This window comes from Manduca sexta, chromosome 14 (genome assembly GCF_014839805.1).
Source record: "Manduca sexta isolate Smith_Timp_Sample1 chromosome 14, JHU_Msex_v1.0, whole genome shotgun sequence".
Lineage (NCBI taxonomy): Eukaryota > Metazoa > Arthropoda > Insecta > Lepidoptera > Sphingidae > Manduca > Manduca sexta.
In genome coordinates, this window is record NC_051128.1 from 13963791 (window position 1) to 13985339 (window position 21549).

Below are 21549 nucleotides of genomic sequence, written 5' to 3' on the forward strand. Positions count from 1 at the left end.
AAATATTTGCGTATAAAATCAGTATGTACTTGATACGTGTGTTAATCTTCTCCGAAACGCCCGCGATGTATTCTCGTCGTATTTTTATGGACGTACAAATTGATATGTCAATTAAGATAATTGATAACATTGTATAGAAGCTCCTTGTTTTAGCTTATCGGATAAGCTCTGTTTATGGATTTACTATCATTTCAATGAAAACAAAGTAGCTGTAAGGTAAACTATCATACGTGCTTGTTGGATTTTGTTGTTATAACATGGGCCGACAAATTAACAAAGCTCATCTTATGTTGTATGCAGATAAACGTACATAATAGCAGAAGAATCAACTCTACTGGCTTTAAAATAGGATCAGAAATTAAGAAAGAGGAATTTACTCACCGATTTCCCCCTGTTGTGGTAGTCTACGGAAGTGTGTCGCGTTCAGGGATCACCCTCGCCTCTGACCTCTATGACCATTCTAAAAAAGTAATGTGTATTTCGCTTATAACTTTTTTATTTATAGTTCTACGACAAAAGTTACTAGACCAAAGTTGTAGAGAATTTAATTTGCAACAAAAAATGTTTATAATTTTTTTTTGTCAGATAAATAGTTTAAGAGATACATCGTAAAAACCATTTCAAACCAAGATGGCGGCCGTGGGACAAGGGTGGCGACCCCACAAACTTGGTTTTAGCTTAACACTGACCCCCCCTACACTTCTAAAAAATAAAATTGCGTCCTCTAAAAAACGCAAGGTAAGGCCTAAAAAATGTAACATTTCAATGGACTAATTGTCAAACGCAGCGAAATGCATTAAGTGTAGCATTGATAATGTTTACGAGTGGGCGTGGAGCTTAGCTTGAGGCAAACGATCTTTTCCCATTTACATATTATTACTAGACTAGGTTTTGCCCGCGGCTCCGCCCGCGTTTTAAAGTTTTTCAGGCTAAAGTTTTCCGTTATAAAAGTAGTAGTTTCCCGGGAGCCCGATGTTCTTCCCAGGGTCTAAAACTGTCTCCATACCAAATTTCATCTTAATACGTTAGGTAGTTTTTGAGTTTAACACGTTCGGGCAGACGGATGCAGTGGGGGACTTTGTTTTATAATATATTTTTAGAACTTTTTAAGAGGAACAATCCCGTCATACATCATTGTTGCATAACTTTAACCGTTTACGCAGTGCACACAATGGAAGCTCTCAAAACGAATAAATTTTCCCCGTTTTTGCAACATGTTTCATTACTGCTCCGCTCCTATTGGTCATGGCGTGATGATATATAGCCTATAGCACTCCAGGAATAAAGGGCTATCCAACACAAAAAGATTTTTTCATTTCAAGCCGGTAGTTCCTGAGATTAGCCATTACTGCTGCGCTCCTATTGGTCATAGCGTGATGATATATAGCCTATAGCGCTCCACAAATAAAGGGCTATCTAACACAAAATGAATTTTTCAGTTTAAATCGGTAGTTCCTGAGATGAGCCATTACTACTCCGCTCCTATTGGGTATAGCGTGATGATATATAGCCTATAGCAATCCACGAACAAAGGGCTATCCAACGCAAAAATATTTTTTCAGTTCGAATCGGTAGTTCCTGAGATTAGCCATTACTGCTCCGCTCCTATTGGGTATAGCGTGATGATATATAGCCTATAGCACTCCACGAACAAAGGGCTATCCAACGCAAAAATAATTTTTCAGTTTGGACCGGTAGTTCCTGAGATCAGCCATTACTGCTCCGCTCCTATTGGGTATAGCGTGATGATATATAGCCTATAGCAATCCACGAACAAAGGGCTATCCAACGCAAAAAGAATTTTTCAGTTTGGACCGGTAGTTCCTGAGATTAGCCCGTTCAAACAAACAAACAAACAAACAATCAAACTCTTCAGCTTTATATAATAGTATAGATACTACTCACTATTTCGCCCGTGTTAAAAATTATTTCCGGAATAAATAATTTTCCCGGGATAAAAGAGTTTTCCGGGATAACTGGCTTTTCCCAGGTAAAAGGACTCTTCTGGAATAAAAAGGTAAGCAAAGATAAGGTAGCTTTTTGTTAGTAAAATTAATTTCGGACCTTATGGAGTATTTCCTAAGATTAGTGCGTACAAAAATAGTAAACAGTTCAACTTTGTAAGGAGCTGTGTATTGACAAACATTATTACAGTAATACATAAAAAAGTTATCCATGTCACATGTGGTTGATTTTTGAATTTATTCCTTGTTGTTTTTGCTCATGAGAACGTATTTATATACTATTATATAAAGCTGAAGAGTTTGTTTGTTTGTTTGTTTGTTTGTTTGAACGCGCTAATCTCAGGAACTACCGGTCCAAACTGAAAAATTCTTTTTGCGTTGGATAGCCCTTTGTTCGTGGAGTGCTATAGGCTATATATCATCACGCTATACCCAATAGGAGCGGGGCAGTAATGGCTAATCTCAGGAACTACCGGTCCAAACTGAAAAATTCTTTTTGCGTTGGATAGCCCTTTATTCGTGGAGTGCTATAGGCTATATATCATCACGCTATACCCAATAGGAGCGGGGCAGTAATGGCTAATCTCAGGAACTACCGGTTTGAACTGAAAAATCTTTTTGTGTTGGATAGCCCTTTGTTCCTGGAGTGCTATAGGCTATATATCATCATGCTATAACCAATAGGAGCGGAGCAGTAATGAAACATGTTGCAAAAACGGGTAAAATTATGAGTTTTGAGAGCTTCCGTTGCCTGCGCTGCGTAAACGGTTAAAGTTATGCAACAATGATGTATGACGGGATTGTTTCACTTAAAAGTTCTAAATAATATAACAAAAGTCCCCCGCTGCATCTGTCTGCCTTAACGTGTTAAACTCAAAAACTACCTAACGTATTAAGATGAAATTTGGTATGGAGACAGTTTGAGACCCTGGGAAGAACATAGGCTCCCGGGAAACTACTATTTTTATAACGGAAAACTTTAGCCTGAAAAACTTTATAACGCGGGCGGAGCCGCGAGCAAAAGCTAGTGTTATATATTTTATGAAAGGAATGGGATCTCGTAGAAGTTATTACCAATAACTATTTAACGCCATCTATCGGTGCGTGTTAATACTAAATTGAAATACTATATTCCCAACGTTCTAAATTTAGCGGGACTAAATTCGCAATGTTTCAGTAATGTCTGCATAGATGTTGCTAGTTTGGTATTTGATAAAAAAAAGTTTTAAGAACAATGATAATTATTGTAATTGATTTTGGCAGACTTCACATACCCTTAAAATTATTCACCATACTGAACAACTGTACCTTCAACATACTGCTCGCAGCCACACAAGGTGTTAAAACCCGCCATAGTGGCCCACGTAAGTGTGTCATGTTCCGGGATCAGCCTGTGTGTATCTATTCCAACAGGCCAGCATAATTGTGTCGACTGTCGAGGGGTAATCATCTTTCGTCAGTCAACACTCTATGGGATCCCAATCCAGTCACATTAGGTACACTGAGACTCCACTATGCCGTGCACGCAAAAAAAAGGCAATCAACATTGCCATAAAAGCGACTTAACCAGACTCTCGTAGATGTTAAAACTATCTACTTAATTTTCTTGAATTGAAATTGAACCATCAAGAAAGATAAATTATCGCGTGACCTAACGCTATGACAACACTTTGGCCATTCTTCGAATCCTTACATATTCATTGCGTATTTACATTTAACATGACTCGTTGTGGATATGCCGAGCTAATTAATTAAACATTATTATATACTCTAAGATTCTTAGAATAAAAGCTATATTTGCTATATTATAAAAAAACAATTTTGTTTAATTATATATCCGTATTCAATAACAGACAGGCTTATTGTTAAAATTAATGAAATTATAAGAAATGACTAATAATATTAAACATATTATGTTTAAAATCAAATACTAGATTACAGTGAGTGTACACCAAAAGGCTTAAGTAAGTACTTATATGATTATAATTAATATTTTAACATGAACAACGAGGAACATTTAATAAATGATGATTATTAAAGTAAGTGACGTCTGAATACGGTAGTAAGACGAACAAATTAGCTTCATAATTGATGGTTTCCTCAATCTTAGCAGACAGTTCGTAGATCAGGAATGACGTCATTCAAAATCATGTAGCTTCATATAAAAGTTTTGGGAAAGAAAATTATAATGATTTCTTATGTTTATGCGAATGTTAGACATTAAAATTAAACTATTGGATTCCCGTTCTCCCCCGTGACCACGAAGACTGCAAAGTCTTTGAAACGTCAAGAGAAATGTAAAATATTAAAACCGATAAAATCTGAAAATAGTTTAATTTAAAAGAAAATTATATTAGCGAACCTCGAGGACTTACTTTAAAAAATACCAAACCTGTATTATACACATATTTAGGTATACTTAGTCCCTGATGATGAGTACAGCTGATAGCGTAAAGCCTACTCAACTATGCTGGCTTGTGCGGGTTGGTAAACAACATCTAACTGTAGTCATATCACAAAACTAGTAATCATTTTCTTTTGCGGAATGTAATCCGAAGAATCGTGTTATGAAAACCCACAAAAAATGTTTCCCGACCTGGCAATCGAACCTACGACCCTCCAATCCGCAGCATAAACATTGTCACAAGATTAAAAAAGCAATTCTTGTAGACTGGAGGTTATCAATCATAAAAACAATTTCACTCTTGACTCGTTATTCATAACGTTATAGTTTATTCATTAGTTTCTATGCCAATTTATTATGTCAATTTCTTAGAACAACCTACGAATAGGTTATGTAGATCGATGTATTTAATGCATATATTATGCAAATTTTATTTATCATTGGTACTTAATACACGTCAGTGGCGAAGGGTGAAATTTTCCAAAAGGTAACCAGATGCAAAGAAAATACCTTAGTTAACATATCGCGGCTATTTTAACAAAAAACTAAGACAAACGTAAATAAATCTTAAAAGGAAGCCGGTAGGTATCGGGTTGTATGACAGGTTCTGCAACTTATATCAAAATGTTTAATGATTTCTTATGTCTACGCGATTATTATTGAAATAAGTCCTCTCCGTGACCATGAGGCTACAGTCTTCGAAACGTCGAAAGAGTATTATAATACAAAAAACCGCGATATAATCCCCATCCTTCCCTCTAATCCCTATCCTTCGCTCCAAAGGATTTTTAAAGCTGGCACTGAATCAATAATTCTTCTGGTATTTCTGACTTTTATAAGCACTAGAGAGCTAACATTAGGTGGTCCACTTGCTTGTTATCGAAGTATACCATAAATAATTTTCTCCTCAATACCAGCCCGGAGTACATTTGTGCCTAATATGGCGATAGATTCGTTCCCATCACATTTTTACTCTATACTAATATATAAAGCAGAAGGGTTTGTTTGTTTCGACGCGCTAATCTCTCAAATTACTAAATCTATTTTTTTTTTAATTATAGCTACATTACTCCTCAGTGCTAGCTATTTTCTATCCCGGAAAATCTTTAACATGCTGGCGGAGCGGCAGGCAAAAGCTAGTCACTAATACACACGTCGAAGACTTGTTGCACTAGTTGAGATTCTGCCTGCCCCAGCGGAAATAAACGGCGTATGAGTACTATGAAAAATGTATCTATCGTTATAATTTATACCTAAAATCGATAGCTTCCTTATTACAAAAATTCAGAGCTCAAAATAACCGCATTTTATTAGGCTACATCTAGATTACACAATGAATGCGTAATCGTATTATGCAATATAAACCGGTGGTAAATGCATCGGATGTGATAAAAATTAGCCAAGTGAGTGTAGATTGTCCATACGAAGGGTTCTGTAACTCTAGTATTTTTTGGATGTTATACAATCGGGTTTTAATATCAAGTTTTGCCCGTGACTCGGCATATATGGAAACGCATTAAAAAAACGCTAAAAATCTACACAACGTTTCATATTAATCATAAAATAAAAACAGAAATTGTACGAAGGATTTGTATGTCCGAAAATCTGGTAAAGTGTGTATTGGACACTGTGGGCGTTCCGAACGGCGAATCCTAACAGTTTTTTTATCTTGATTTTAAAAACTAGTTACATTACTATGAATAACAATTTCCAAATTTTATTTCATCATCTTATTACAATATTAAACAGAGCTCGTTTAATTTTTAGCGAAAACACAATTAAACTGGTATTTATTTTAAGAGTTCCTTTGGTATCTTCTTGCTACGGAACTCAAAAATAATGTTAATGGTATTTTAATACATGTTTAACAAGACGTATCATTAAATATGTTATTTTGTAGGATAACCAGATTAAATTTTATTATCATTGGAACGAGGCCAACTTTACGCAAATCACTTTACAAAAATAAACCAAAGAAAGTTTGAGATGACAATTATTAGAATCATGGTTTGTGAAGGTCATATCGGATCCATTCCATGTTTCACTAAGATTGTTGGTGGAGACTAGCTTGAACCCTGTTACAATGATGTTTTCTATTACATTTAAAAGCTAGTAGTACAAAGTGATAGACAAATTAGTGTTCCCAGAGACTCGCCGAGCTTCACCGCTCGGTGTCGTAAAATGCATGCCACTACTGATAATGGCTACTGGAATTGTAGTGGTGTGAAGACGGGAAAGTTTTACTTCAGTTCTTTTCTTTCTTTAGTAATACTAGTGGTGCGCGCGGCTTCGCCCGCGTGGAAATCAGTGTGTCAAAGTTTTTCCCGCGTAAATCCCGACCCACGAGATTCTTACAACCACGCGACCTCTTCAATAGTAATCGATATATTTCCGTCAATTTACATAAAATCGTGATGCTATAAACCTAAACCTTCCTAAAGAATTGCACTATCTTTTAGTAAAAACCGAACAAAATTTCGTTCAGTAGATTTAAGACATATATTTCTCATGAAACACAGTACACAGCAATATCTTTCAAACCACAATAGTGTACACAGCGCTGTTTGGTGGCAGAAATGGATAGTAATTACTAAAAGCCACAGAAGATTTTGAGGATGATTATGATTTATCTCAGTGTTTTACGCATGTTTATTGCGATACTGAGGCTTCATATTAATCTTTGTGTGAATGCAACATTAAAGAAAACTAATGAGATATATGTCCTCCTCAGACTGTTAACAAAGCTCGTCCCATATTATACTGTTCGCCACGAACATAAAAATCTGTCACTTTCAATTTAACTATATTTTGTGCCCTTATGAACGCTCATATAAATAAATGGTTGGTACCACCACAATGTCTATCTCTGCCGCAGAGCAGCGGTGTAGATTGTAGTCGCTGTTGTTTTCCGGTTTGAATAACATTGTAGCCAATGTAACTACCGGACATAATAAGACTTACCATCTCATATCCCAGGATGGCGAGCGCAGTGGAATACCAAACAACAAGCTCGTCTCGACATTCAAAACGATAAATCTTAAACACTATGATAATGATGTTTGTTTCACGCACATTACAATAGTTTTTATAAAGTGGATATTAATATTGTCTCTAAAACATTTTTTTTTAAATATGCGAGAGAATTTGCTCTTATACTTTGGCATAAAGGAATAATTATCAGAAGGCGCGTCCTTTTATTATATGCTCTAAGGACTTACCTACGTAACATTATCCTTACGCTAACCTTAGCAACTAAGTAAGGTCATTGATATTCCTTTAAAAGTATGGAGTGTTTATGGGCGTCCGTAATTAATAGCCATTAAGTAAATAAACACACATATACTTTGTGATAAAACCTATTTTATTGTGTCACTTAACATTAGCGCCACGTGTGGCCAGTAAGTGTAGAGCTAAATTTACGAGTACTTATTGTTAATGTTGTTGCTGGGGCCTTATTCTCTATCCCGCACGTTATTTTGACAGTGTGTAACAAGCACGTAACACAACGCATCACGTTTATGACTATAGAAATTTGGCTTACAGAATACCAATCCACGCACATTTCTCGAAGATAACATGACACGGCCGCGTTACGCGTTCACACTATCATACAGAATAAGGGCCCTGGTGGTAAGATATGTTTTATATCCGCCCGTGTAGCAACTACCGTACACAAGGTGTTAAAACCCGCCATAATGTCCCATGTGTGTCGCGTTCCGGGATCAGCCTGTTATGCAGTTCTAACAGGCCCGTCATATAATGTCAACGGTCGAGAGGTTATTTCTCGTCTGTCGGCTTTCTATTGGACTCCACTCTACTTACCATCAGATGCAGCAGGGTGTCATTGTGGTGCCCGTATGAAAAACCGCGTTACTCACCTATACTAACTATAAAGAAGATAAGTTTGTGAGTTTGTAGGTTTGTAGAGACTAATCTCTGGAACTACTGAACCGATTTTGAAAATTCTTTTACTAATACGAAGCCACATATACTTTTTATCCCGAAAAACTTTTTCAAGCAGGTTGAGCCACAGGCAAAAGCTAGTAAAATATAATACAAAAAAAATGGAAGCCAATATTTGCGTGATTAATTATAAGTATCAAACAAATGTTAAGGGTGACTAATTGTATTATGAATAAAAATGATATTAAGCCTCGTCACGTAAAATAACATTATTGTACTATCAAAATATACGGAACTAAATAAAAACCACAATGACACTGCGTCTCCATTGTATAGACGTGTTGTGACGTCATAAATGTCCTCACTATTTACGTAATAATGCGCCTTAACTGACCACTGACTCTTACAATTAAATATAATTAAAAATTTAATACAAATTATACCGCGAAAGTTACGATTCTTTTGTACAAATATTGTGGTTATTTCGTTGCTGATGGTAGGATATATTTTATATCCGCTCGGATAACTGTATACAAGGTGTTAAATTTAAAACCCACCATAGTGTCCCACGTAAGTGTGTCGCGTTTCGGGATCAGCCTGTATATATGCGGTTCGAACAAGCCAGCTTATTTGACGATTGCCGAGGAGTAATCATCTCTCGTCAGTCGACATCCCTTTGGACCCCACCCCACTTACCATCAGGTCAAAGTATCTTATTAGATGTCCCCAGATACAAGACCTAAAGGCAATTATGACTTTACTAAAGTTTTATTTTGTGAATTATCGCATGTTTTAATCGAAGGAGAACATTTGTACATACCTGAGAAGTTCCCTATAATTTTTTTGAGGGTATGTGAGATCTGCCAACCCGCACTAGGCTAGCAATGAACGCAACGAAATAGTTTTATCTAATGTTACGAAATTGTCTGCCTCGTCTAGTTTTTTTTGTTTGTACATTCGTTCTATCAATCAATGTATAGAATGTATTAAGACAAAAAAACAATTGGGACAGAAAATATCGTAATAATATTTCGTTGCGTCAATTTATTTTAAAAAAGAAATTATGCGACACTCTTCTAACACCCAAGTATAAATTCATAGAAAAAACGACAGCTCTACATAATATATTGTTTACCATTATTGATTCCCATCCCACGGGACTTTTTTAATTATTGGTATTGGTGTGAACAAGTGTGTTTTATTTACTTACAAAGTCACATTGACAGGCAGACAGGCGCGTGGAATAACAGCAAAAGCCTTTGAATTAATTATGTAGAGACGTTTAAATCAACGAATGAGGTGTACACGCCCTAATGGGTCACATAAAATTAAAATGTAACAGGCTTATTCTGATTTATTCTAAACATTGTTGGAAAATCATGAAAAATTACATATTCCCCCCTAGGCAAAAAAAAATGCAAAATGGTTAAACTATAATTGCATTTTGTTATGATAACTGTAGTACATAAACTACCACTACCTACTTGTGGCTACGGATTATACTTGGATGGTAGAGGTGTGTTGCATTTTTTTTCATTGCTTTGAATGACTAGACGAGCTTGCCGATCGCCTGATGGTACACTTACCATCGCTATATGAGTGCCCATAAATAGTAGAAACACCATCCAACACCATGAATTACAAATCATTGTTTGGTATTGCACTGCGCTCGCCATCCTGAGACATGTGATGTTAAGTGTTATTATGTCCAGTAGCTAAGTGTAGCTAGAAGAACATTGTAGCCAGTGGGCTACAATGTTCTTCTAACTGGAACACAACAGTGACTACACACTGCTGCGTAACGGCAGAAATAGACATTGCGGTAGTACCTACCCAGGTCGACTCTCACATATGATAGACCATACACTAGTATAACATTTTTGGTTGTAAGACTATTTATCTATTTTCAACTACTAACGAACAATAGACAAGTATTGCATATGGATATTATATTGATAATGCTTATATTGCTCGGGATAAGTCGAGCTTGGAAATAGGGCACCTTGAAGCTTACAACGAAGAGTTATTTCCTTACCAATGAATCATTAATTAATTCGTATCAATTCGTATTGTAATTATGCAAGTTATTACATATAAAAAAAATCATGAAAAATAACGATTTAGAACAAATTTAATCACTGAAGAAAAGTTTGTTTAGATATTATAAACTTATAACTTTTAAAGTAGCATTGTAATATGCAATGTGAACTAATACATACATTATTACATACAGCACTTTATTTTCTCTCTATGTATTAAAAGAACGAATTTACTCTCGCTTAACAATATATGTACTCGTACTCTCCTGGAACGTGGTGAGAAGTGGAACGGGTACTGCAGGCTGCTTGTGTGGGCTTGTGTGACAATGTAGCTAAGGTACTATGTATTAATAATTTTAATTGCATACTGAAAAAAATATATAATTAAATAATTTCGTGATTGCTGAGAGCCGAGAGGGTTGTGCACTCGTTTGGAACTTTCTTTCATTCTTTATTTTTGTTTTTTTATAATTTTGCAACTAAATGAGCTTCCCGAAACAGAATAGAAAACATAATGTAACTTTTTTTTGGTTTTTAATTTGGTAACTATTTATACCTTTGAACCAAATTTGAAAGAGCAACGATAGTTTCTTGCCCGTTCTTCTCTGGTGGAAACTGCTTTCCGAACTGATGGTACAGTAAATAAATTACTCCATCTAGACAATCTAAATTATTAAAATAATCTATATATATAAAAATTAATCCCTATTGTCCCTTGGTCACGCAATCACGCGGGAACGGCTGGACCGATTTCACTATTTTCAGGAGAAGGTTCTTATGAAAGAAAAAATTCAAAAAATTACGCGGAAAATTGGAAAATATAAGAAAAATCAACGAAAATATTAATTTTATATAACTGTCGATTGTTTGAAATAAATGTCAGCGATCGACAGAATGCGCGCTGCAAATTCATAGCTAAGACGGGACAACGTCCGTCGGGTCAGCTAGTTTTATATAATTATCGAAAAAAATGGAGAAAAGCGAATACGCTTCTGCCTCTGCCCCTTAGGGGATAAAAGGTGTGAGTACGTATAGTGACATTTTTATAGGTTACGATTCCTAGACATGCATAATAAAAACACAGCTTATGACGTCACTCCATGAAATTTAATATTAATGAATTAAATTTCCGTACTTATGCTCTTTATACGTAGCTCCCCAAGGTAAATTATAATTATGTCAAATTACGAATTTAACCCTTTTGTCGCTGTACGAATGAATATGGTTATTTTATTACTGTCACTAAAAAATAAATATGGTAGTGAAAGCTATGAAAAAAAATTGTAATTGATGAGGACACGTAATTAATAAAAATCTAAAATTGTTTTATTTTCCTGGAAAATTTATTTATTCTTTTTAATTAGTAAATCTAGATGGTTATTTTTTTTCAAATCTAGGACATAAATATCTTACTTATACTAAATACTAATCCTTACATATTATAAAACAAAGTCCCACGCCGCGTCTGTCTGTCTGTCTGGACGCGATAAACTCAAAAACTACCGAATAGATTTCCATGCGGTTTATATTGTACGGAGTGATTCAAGTCGAACGTGTATGTGTATAAATTATATATTTTTTGTACATAAAAAAAAAACAATGTTGGCATATATTATGTTCTGCTACTCGTGTGAACTCGTGTCGCTTGTAAATTTATAAATGTAAGAGCTTGTGAAAATGTTAGAAGTAAACGCAGCAAGCTGAACTGAATTAGATGAAATTTAGCACATAGATATACCATATCCCGTATTAACACATATGCTTTTTATCCCAGTTACTTGCTTAGCCAAAAAATTATGAAATATTTTAAATCTATCTTTCTACGTACATCAAATTAAGGTCATGGTGCTAGCTTCGTATTATGACTGTAAAAAAAATACTGCCTCGGTGGCGTAGTTGTACCGCATGCGCGGTACAGCAGCGCTCTGAGGTCCTGGATTCGAATCCCGATTCGGGCAAAGTGATATCACGGTTTTTCTGTTCAGTATCTACCTGGAGTACCTGGAGTCTGGAATTTGTGCCCGATATGGCGTTAGGCTCGCCCCATATCACATAATGGGACGGAAAACACTTGGCGAAAAGTTGGTGTCCTGGTTGCGCTTCTGCATACCCCTTCGGGGATAAACACGTGAATTGTGTTTGTTTATTGTTATAAATAAAACGTGACCTGTGTTCGATATAACGAGAGATACATCTCTTATCATCAATGCATGGAAATGCGTACGAATTGTGGGTGTAATCCCGACTCATCTTACACAACTGCATTTATATGTAACTAATCCGAATGATAAACCAATATTATAAAATGTATTAAATGACAGACCACATGTCCACCTACTCTTAAATTAACATAATATAGGTTCACAATTTTTTTTTAATACCGTCTTTTGTATCGTAAAATAATAACTTATTAAGTAAGAAATACAAAACTATGAATTAAGTCACTTTTTATTTTAGTTTTATTCTTTTCCCTATATCATCTTAGATATAATTATGTTAAAGGAAAGTAAAATTTCATTGTATTGCTGAATATTTTAATTATTAAAATAAGGGAGTATTTTAAATATTAACGAGTGAAATGAAAACATATAGGTATTTATATATAAAGTTAGCAACTTCTTGGTATTGGTCCTTTGAGATTTGAATTAAGTATTATTAAAATTCCACTTCTATTTACGAAATACTTAATTTTGATTAGAAATAACGTATATATCAGTTTCGAAAGTTAACAAAATGCAATTTATCATTAAAATCACAAAATCAATACCTAGAACTAAAACAACCTTTATATTAATTTAAAAATTAAATCTTTGTTTAGTAAATCGGTCAAAAAGAAACTATTAATCGCCATTTTCAATAAACAATCCCAATGGCTACCAAAAAACATAAAAGACTTCAATTCAGAGTAAAATATACATTTTCCACTTTAAAATATTTTTTTCGTCTAATAGTTTCGTTAGTCGGGTTAAGTTCGGATGACGTATGCCTCAAGGGATACTAATTTCCGAATTTAATAAGTGGGCATAAACGCTCGGGCCCAAAAACTTAAACCCCCAGAGAATTCGACTACTAACATAAGGCTGATTTTCGATAGAGAAATATAAGATCTATTTTGTTAATAAATGGTGTATAAATTATTCTGCTAATTTTTTACTTCGTATTTGTTATCAAATGTTTCAGCGTTGGCCTTCGCTGCAGATAGTTATGAGGTTATATCAGGGTCAAAATATTTATTTTATAGTTAACTCCAAGATATTATGTACTAACAGTAATGTTAATTGCTATACTGTATTTCTTCGAAATTAATATTAAGAAATACGACCAAATGAAACAGTGACAGGTAGAGAAAATAAGCCGAAAGATTAAAATGTCCGTACTTATAAATAATTTTAATTGTTTTTTTAAAATAATAATACTTATACATATAATTTTTTATTTGTATCATTACATGGTGCAAATTTGTTCGCCTACGTATTAAATAAAGTATTTTATTTATTATTTTAAAGAGTTCCATGTACGCCATGTATGCCTCACTTACGCGTCAAAAATAACTAAAAGTAAATACGGAATTCCTACTAGAAAGTTGAAGGATACCGGACCAATTGTTAAACATAGAGGACACAAATATTAATAGGTATGTCTACTTCCTGCCAGTTCATATACAATATAAATTACTGTTACAAAAAAGCAAAAAAATATAAGCGGTGAAACCGGTTTTGATTCCGAGACAAGATAATTCTATCACGATCGCTCGAACAAATGTCATAACAACGAAAGGGCCTACATAAAATCCAATCAGAATAAGGCTCCAATCTTTCAAAATAATACAACTCTGCCAGTTTTAGGCAAATTAAGTCCATACCCTATGAGACCAAACCCTTACCGTTCGTATAAATTAAAACTGATGAGCGAATTCCAAACAGTGCGCAAAGCCGGCGTAGCAGCGAGCGCTCGAGTGCGTGCCGCGCGCTTTGATTTTTATTCCGATTTACGCATGATCAAAAATGTTCTTTTATTTATTCTTAGTTCTATTTGCGTTCAGCGAAGCTAGCGAAAAGTGCGAACTGAAGAATAGTGTTGATATATCTAACGGTACAGTGTTTCGAGATGGTTCAATAGTTCACAAGGGAATAACTTATCCACCAGAATATGTGATTAGTCAAAATGTTAGTGGAGAAGTGCGGACTTTTGGATGTGTTTGTAAACTTAAACACTGCATTAGGAAATGTTGCGCTCCAGGATCTGTCATGTTTATAAACGAAACTAAAAAAGGATGCTCCGAAATGCTAGAAAATGATATAATCACGAACTATGGTTTGAACTTGTCTTATTACCAAAGTTTTAAGAAGAACGTGTTGTTGTTTGAATCTGGTTTCGGTCTCCTGCACGGGAGACCATGCCCAAATGTATATGTAGAAGACGATGCAAAGTGGTTTCTGCAAGAGGTATGTTTATTATCTTTTGATAAATAGTTTATTTAATTATAATACTTAAGGATAAATAACTGATTTATTATAAAGATTATTTCATTACTTAGAAATAATGAAAATAGTTTCTGCATCAATAAATCATACTTTAGAATTTATGCAACGAACTGTTTTATAAAAATTCTGTTGATTTTGGTCTCTATTAGTTAAAAAATTCTGTCGATTTTGGTCTCTATTAATTAATCGATTCAGTTCACAAGCTTAAACATTTTTAACAATGGTTTCAAGGTAAGTGCAAAACATTAAAATTGTTTACTCAAACATCAAGAGGATTAATTGGATGATCGTCAATTCTTTGAATAAAAAAGCTTCGTAAAAATTCTAAATTTATTTACCGGTTGTGTCTTTGACATGTTTATTTGCATACAAATCTAATATTGTTACAAATTTATTTTAAGACCTCATATATTAAGCAAACAGGAAAATAAGGTTCAATATTAATATAATAAAGGTACATTATTTGTGTTTTAATAAGTATTTGTTATAATATAAGCAAATAAATATTTTTATCTGACTGCCTTGGATGACAATGATGTATTCACCCACACATCGCCATCCAATCTATTTTTTGTGTCTACATATTTCTCATTCAGAAATATTCTGCCAAAGTCCTTATTTACAGTTACGATTTCTAGTATACTGTTAGTTATAAAAACTTCTTTGAAATAAGAGATGCTTGGAAATTATGATCTTTTAAAAAAAAATCGTGTAATTCGGCGACTGCTTGCCAACATCGAATCAAATCTAGGAAATGTATAACCGGTTATTCTACTTTCCAAATCATCGTCTCTTTCAAAAGCTAATCATAATTCTAGAGAGCATGCGCTTTTGACACAAGTTCGAAGTTTAAATTTAAAATAGTGGGAAACAATTTTTATTTTTAAACCAAGTCAAAAAAGTTTTGAAGTGGGTAAAGGGACATAATCTGACCACCAGTCATAGTGAGTGAATCGGCCAATTTGATTGGGGATTTCCCACATTACGTACACCTACCTGGAATAAAAAACGGCACCAGATCTCATTTAAAAATACACTAAACTAACAGTGTTGAACTGTATTACATTTTTCTATGATTTATTTCCGGCTTCAAAAAACGTAAGATGTAAAAAAATTATTGAAATAAAGTGAATGAACTCTAAATACGATAATATAGTAGATTGGCAAAAACATGTGGCAAAATACAGTGCCAATTATAGTGACTTACTCATTAATGCGAAGGTTCAAAGCAATATTATTAAGAACAAGTATTAATACGTAAAAATACGGTTCTGTTTGCAGTGTAGGTATATATACAATTAAATTGCGGGACGTGGTAACTAGTTACTTATTTGCCAAGTAAATAACGCTTTTAATTAATTGACTAATAAATGTGTATTTTTATTTGCCCGAATTTTTAAAAATTGCAATGCAATGCGTGGGCAGCGTCACGCAATGCGTACACTGGGTGCATCACCCTAAATATATACTAGATATTAAATTATACCTACTTATTTAATGCATGTTATTCAAACGGTGAAAGAAAACATCGTGAGGAAACCTGCATGCCTGAGAAGTTCTCTATAGGAATTTCGAGCGTGTATGAAGTCTACCAATCCGCACTAGGCCAGCGTGGTGGACTAAGGCCTAATCCCTCTCAGTAGTAGAGGAGGCCTGTGCCCAATAGTGGGACAGTATATAATTCAGGGCTGATAATATTATTACATAAGTATATATGTAATTTAAATATGCTATTTCTTTATAATATTTTTTTTCCAAAAATAGTTTAGACTTTTATAAGGCGTCCGATATTTCCATTAGTAATTTGTTTGAAGCTCACACCTTCACATCAATATGTTAGACAGAACTTTATTTTGAACCTGCATTATGCTGAGATATTTTTATAAAACATGACGAGTCTGTCTCGAGCACAAATCGCAATTATGTACTTTAATCTATTATTATTAAATAAAGTTTGGTAATAGGGCTAAAATTAATAATTTTATATTTACAATAGATTCTTATAAAACGACTACAAAGTCTATAGGGGCAAATAATGACTATGAGCGAAGGTTTCTAAGATTATATAGAGCGGACATTGGGAAGATTGTTATACAAAAATGTTGCGCTCATGCGATGGTTACTCAATATACATACCTAGAATTAGCAAAACAATTATTTCATTTTTTTTTCAAATCGTGTTTGCACGGTTTTAATGCGCAAATTTTCTGTAGATATATTATATTTGTATCAATATCTAAGGACGCTATGACATGTCATTTCAAATAAGATAACGTCTTATTGCCAATTGGTAATAACTTTTGAAGCACAAATTTGGTTCTAATATCCGGCTATAACTAACGATATTGTTTAATGTATTTGCTTATGACTAAGACCGCGGCAGTTTAAATCGTTGTCAAAATTATTGATCGTATGAATGCAATATTTTTTTTCCCTGGAGATTAATTTCTTAATTTATTAAATGCACGTAGTGTGCATAATTTCCTACACAAAACATTTTTCCTGGATATTCATTTCTCGATTTATTAAATGCACTCTACCATTTCATAGTTTCCTACACAAAACACACATTTTGAAAGTAAGATGGTTAAGCCGGTGTTACTAGCAAAACAGCGCCCTAAAAGTATTTTTATGCGAAAATTGTTATATATATATATAACAAAAATAAACATATTTCTATATATTATTATCTTCACTTTGATGGATTTTTTTATAATGTGCATATTTTTTCATTAATACCATAGTGAAAATGTTATTAGAATTGTTGATTCTGTGCATCTCCATTTAAAGTACACACATCACATTAATTAGCATCCAAAACTATTAGGTAGACAATTTATTAAGGAACAATACGTTAGTTTAAGTTTTCAAAAAGACCGACCATTTATTTATAAAGCAAATATATACATTTTTACATATTCGCGCCCATAATTGTAGGCTATAAATGTATGGAAAGAATGTTCAAGGTCGTTTGTTCGGAGGAGTGCCTTAACACTTACTTAAGGGTTTTCCAGCTATGAGCGTCCCCAATTTTGATGTTATTTATTTTATGTCCTGGTTTAATACCGAAAGAAGTAAACAATTTCTATATTTAGCTCTTAACCACCTTCCCATATAGAGTTATTTGTACATTGACATCTTATTCAAAAACTAAGAGACCTTCATCAGTCAGTGTTCTTAAAATTGTTTTGTTGCTATTGAAATATGTTGCGGAGGTTTTTGTGCTAGACTGATACAGACAGACAGCTGGTCATCTGATAAGTGGTGCATGCGCATAGAAAAATATAATATCTACAGCGTAGCGTGGCTTTATCAACTATGGCGATAGAGTCTGAGCTCTATGCAACAATTCAATTCGACCTTTTATATTATGTTGAGGTCGTGTATTCGATTTCGGTACAGAGTCAAATTTTGAATTGAAATTTAATGAGTGAAATGTTTGCATTCATTCGCATGTTGTGGAATAAAATGTGTTGTAGAATGTAACCTTTGTTGTAGTATTATTTTTTATGTGTTCTATTTTTATAAGATTTGAATGTTGTTGGTTGCTTAGTTACTCTGAAATAAACACTCATGTCAATAACACATCTTTTTACTTAATTTTATAAATAACTCGGAACATATATACCAATCACTTATGCACAACAGAAAGAATACAATACCAAGAGAATGCCACACAAGATTCATAGCGTGAGGCCTCCAGTCAACAAGTCAATGTTATTACGTAAAATGTATAACTACAAAATATTACAAGTACTGCTGTTAGTGTTATCGTGTGTTGTGAAAATTACACAATCGCAGCCCGGAATCGGGAAGTTGGCGGTGTGATACCGTGCCTCAGTAAGCACGTAAAGCCGTTGGTCCTGCGCCTGTTCACTCTGCGGTCATGTCGGATTGCCGTCTCACCGGACTATGAGAGTGAAGGAACAGAGAGTACACTGGTGTATTGCGCACCTATTTATGTACTATAATATCTCCTACAAACCTGGTTGATCTCCGCAGATATTGGCCGCTGTGGCCGGCCAGAAGTATTTCACTTCATTCACTATTGTCAATCTTAATAGATGAGGCCAACACACAGCATTAAGCTGGTATTTTTGTAACTGTATTTGGTTACATTAATATCCTTCTCCAAATAAAATACGAATTGCCTGTTTCACAACTTCTAAGAATGCTCGTCAGAAATGTATAAGCCAACCAAATACAAAAGTCACGCCCTAATCTATGCTTCCAAATAAATCGTAATGTAATTAGGTACTATCTATTAATACGATAACTATCAAAAAAAATTACTTGAGACTTGTGAAGTAGCCCTAACTTCACTAAGGATTGATGCGTTAACGTAATGAAATAAAAAAATTGTTAATTAAAACATAATTATCTAAACGGAAACCTTTTGTCATTGAAACATATATAGAATTGCGAACAGTGATACGACAACCAGTATTGGCAAACAGGATATCCCTACAGCGTGTGGGCGGATGTGGTTAAAATAATAACAGGATTATAGTACGTCTACCGTAACCGCTCCTAAATTCAATGTAGTTTTTGATAACTTGTTTGATTATGTTTTTAATTCATACGGACACTGCAAGGTGACCTCATTGTACTAAATCATTGATTCGCAAAGTGGCCCAGGTGGACCCAGGCGTCCACGGGAGACTTGACGGGGTTCTATGTTGGCGTCGCCAAAAATGAGAGTCCACAATTTGTAAGCGGTCCACGAAAATTTACCTGGTTTGATAATAAAGTACTTAAAAGTTGAAGTCACCTATCATTGTAGGCAGATTTGATAGCGGTCGTAAGAGGCACGATGACCCCAAATATTGACGCTAGGAAAAAACTTGGAATTCTCTAATGAATCTTGACGAATATTCATCATCAGTGTGTATTGCTTTTGAAATGAAATTTACAATGTTCTTATACATTAACTCAAGAAATGAAAAGTACATACACACACACGCCTTTTATCCTTAAAGAGGTAGGCAGACGTACCATTATACAATAGGTGGCGAGCCTATCACCATATCGGATGCACAAATAGAAATTTACAAATATCTAATCTTTTCTCTATGGCACTCCTTGTAAATAAAATACACGAACAAAATTTATTTTTTACATTGTTTTTCCTTTCGTGGGCACGTTAAACTCAGTGTTAGATTGTATTTTTTTCTGTATTCTGAGCAGTGAGCGAAGGTCTAGATATTTTGTTAGAAATCATGTAAACTGATACAATTGTTTTTGAAAATGTTTTACCTTATTCTCATATAGATAAGACCACCTTCATGGGTCCGCAGTTAATTTACAGATTGCTATTCTTAAAACAGCACCTAAAAATATAAATTATTATTTTAATCGCCTAAGGAAAATCAATTCTTACGATATGAGTCAGCAAGTAATTTCCGATTACTTCATAATCTGCATACATGTATTACAAGTTAAAAGAACTTTCTGAGTATAGCAAAACCGGGTTTCCTATGCGGTTAAATCAATATTATTATATAAAGTTGAAGACTTTATTTGTTTGTCTGTTGAAAAAAATTATCTCAGGAATTACAATTCGAATTGATAAATTATTTTAGTATTGCATAGCCCAGTTATCAAGAAAGACTATAGGCTATATTATATACTAGCTTCCGCTCGCAGCTTCGCCCGCGTGGATTTCGGACTTCAAAAATGGAGGAGGTGCTCAATTTGTCGGGATGTTTTTTTAATGTATGGTGGTATGCAGGTGGTCCGATTGTCCGGTCAGGGTCTGATGATGGGATTCAGTATTCATGCGTGATGGCTTATTATTAGCATATCATGTATAACTTTGGTGTTTCTATACCGATTTCTATGATTCTTTTTATGGAATATTTAATAATGTTAACTTTTTAATTAGGGATGACTGAGAGTGTTATAAACGTAATAGTAGACAAATATAATAAGAAAGCTTCGAACTGCTAAGCTATCGGGAGTTACAAGTGTTATTGTGAGTCAACCATAAAAGATAGACATATGCTGTCGTGGGATATTTATTGCATAATTTTAAGGAGAACATTTCCGTCATACATGATTTCTGTGTAGCTTTAACCATTAAGGTTGCACACGCGACGGAAGCTTAAAAAAATGGAGTAACTTCTCCCGTTTTCCCAACATTTCCCTTCACTGCTCTGCTCCTATTAATTGTAGCGTGATGAAAAGTATACTATAACCAGCACAAGAGTATGACAAATAATTGTACCAAGTTTCGTTAAAAGCCGTCGAGTACTTTTTGTTTCTATAACGGTTATACAGACAGACAGACAGACAGACAGACAGACAGATAGACAGACAGACAGACAGACAAAAATTTTACTAATTGCATTTTTGGCATCAGTATCGATCCCTAATCACCCCCTGATAGTTATTTTGGAAATATATTTCATGTACAGAATTGACCTCTCTACAGATTTATTATAAGTATAGATAACAACACGCTATGACCAATAAGAGCCGAACTTCAATGAAAAATCTGCAAAACGGGGAAAAATTATGAAATTTACTCCTACAGAAACATTTCATTTACGTGGGCGAAGCCGCGAGTAAAAGGCACACTAAATATCGTGATAGGAATCGTAAGTATACACATTATTATATGCACCTGTTACGTCATTATTATTAAAATTTTCTATTATTAACACTATTGACCTCCATCCGCGTTATAGTCTGTTCCTGTCATTAAATAACACGTATAACACTTCGGCTTACGCTTCTTATTGGGACTTTTTTAA

The 21549-nt window shown here is 34.3% G+C and overlaps 1 protein-coding gene across 3 annotated transcripts in view; it reads left to right on the forward strand.

Annotated features, from left to right (window-relative positions):
* The window catches only part of LOC119189348 (G-protein coupled receptor Mth2-like), a gene marked incomplete at its 3' end in the record, with an annotated part of 59204 nt that overhangs the window by 10702 nt on the left and 26953 nt on the right, over positions 1–21549 (forward strand). Inside the window, 1 exon segment of one of the 3 annotated variants that reach the window (XM_037438642.1) lies at positions 14244–14755. Within the exon segment in view, the coding sequence (XP_037294539.1) occupies positions 14315–14755 (441 nt within the window). 3 annotated transcript variants of the gene reach the window in all.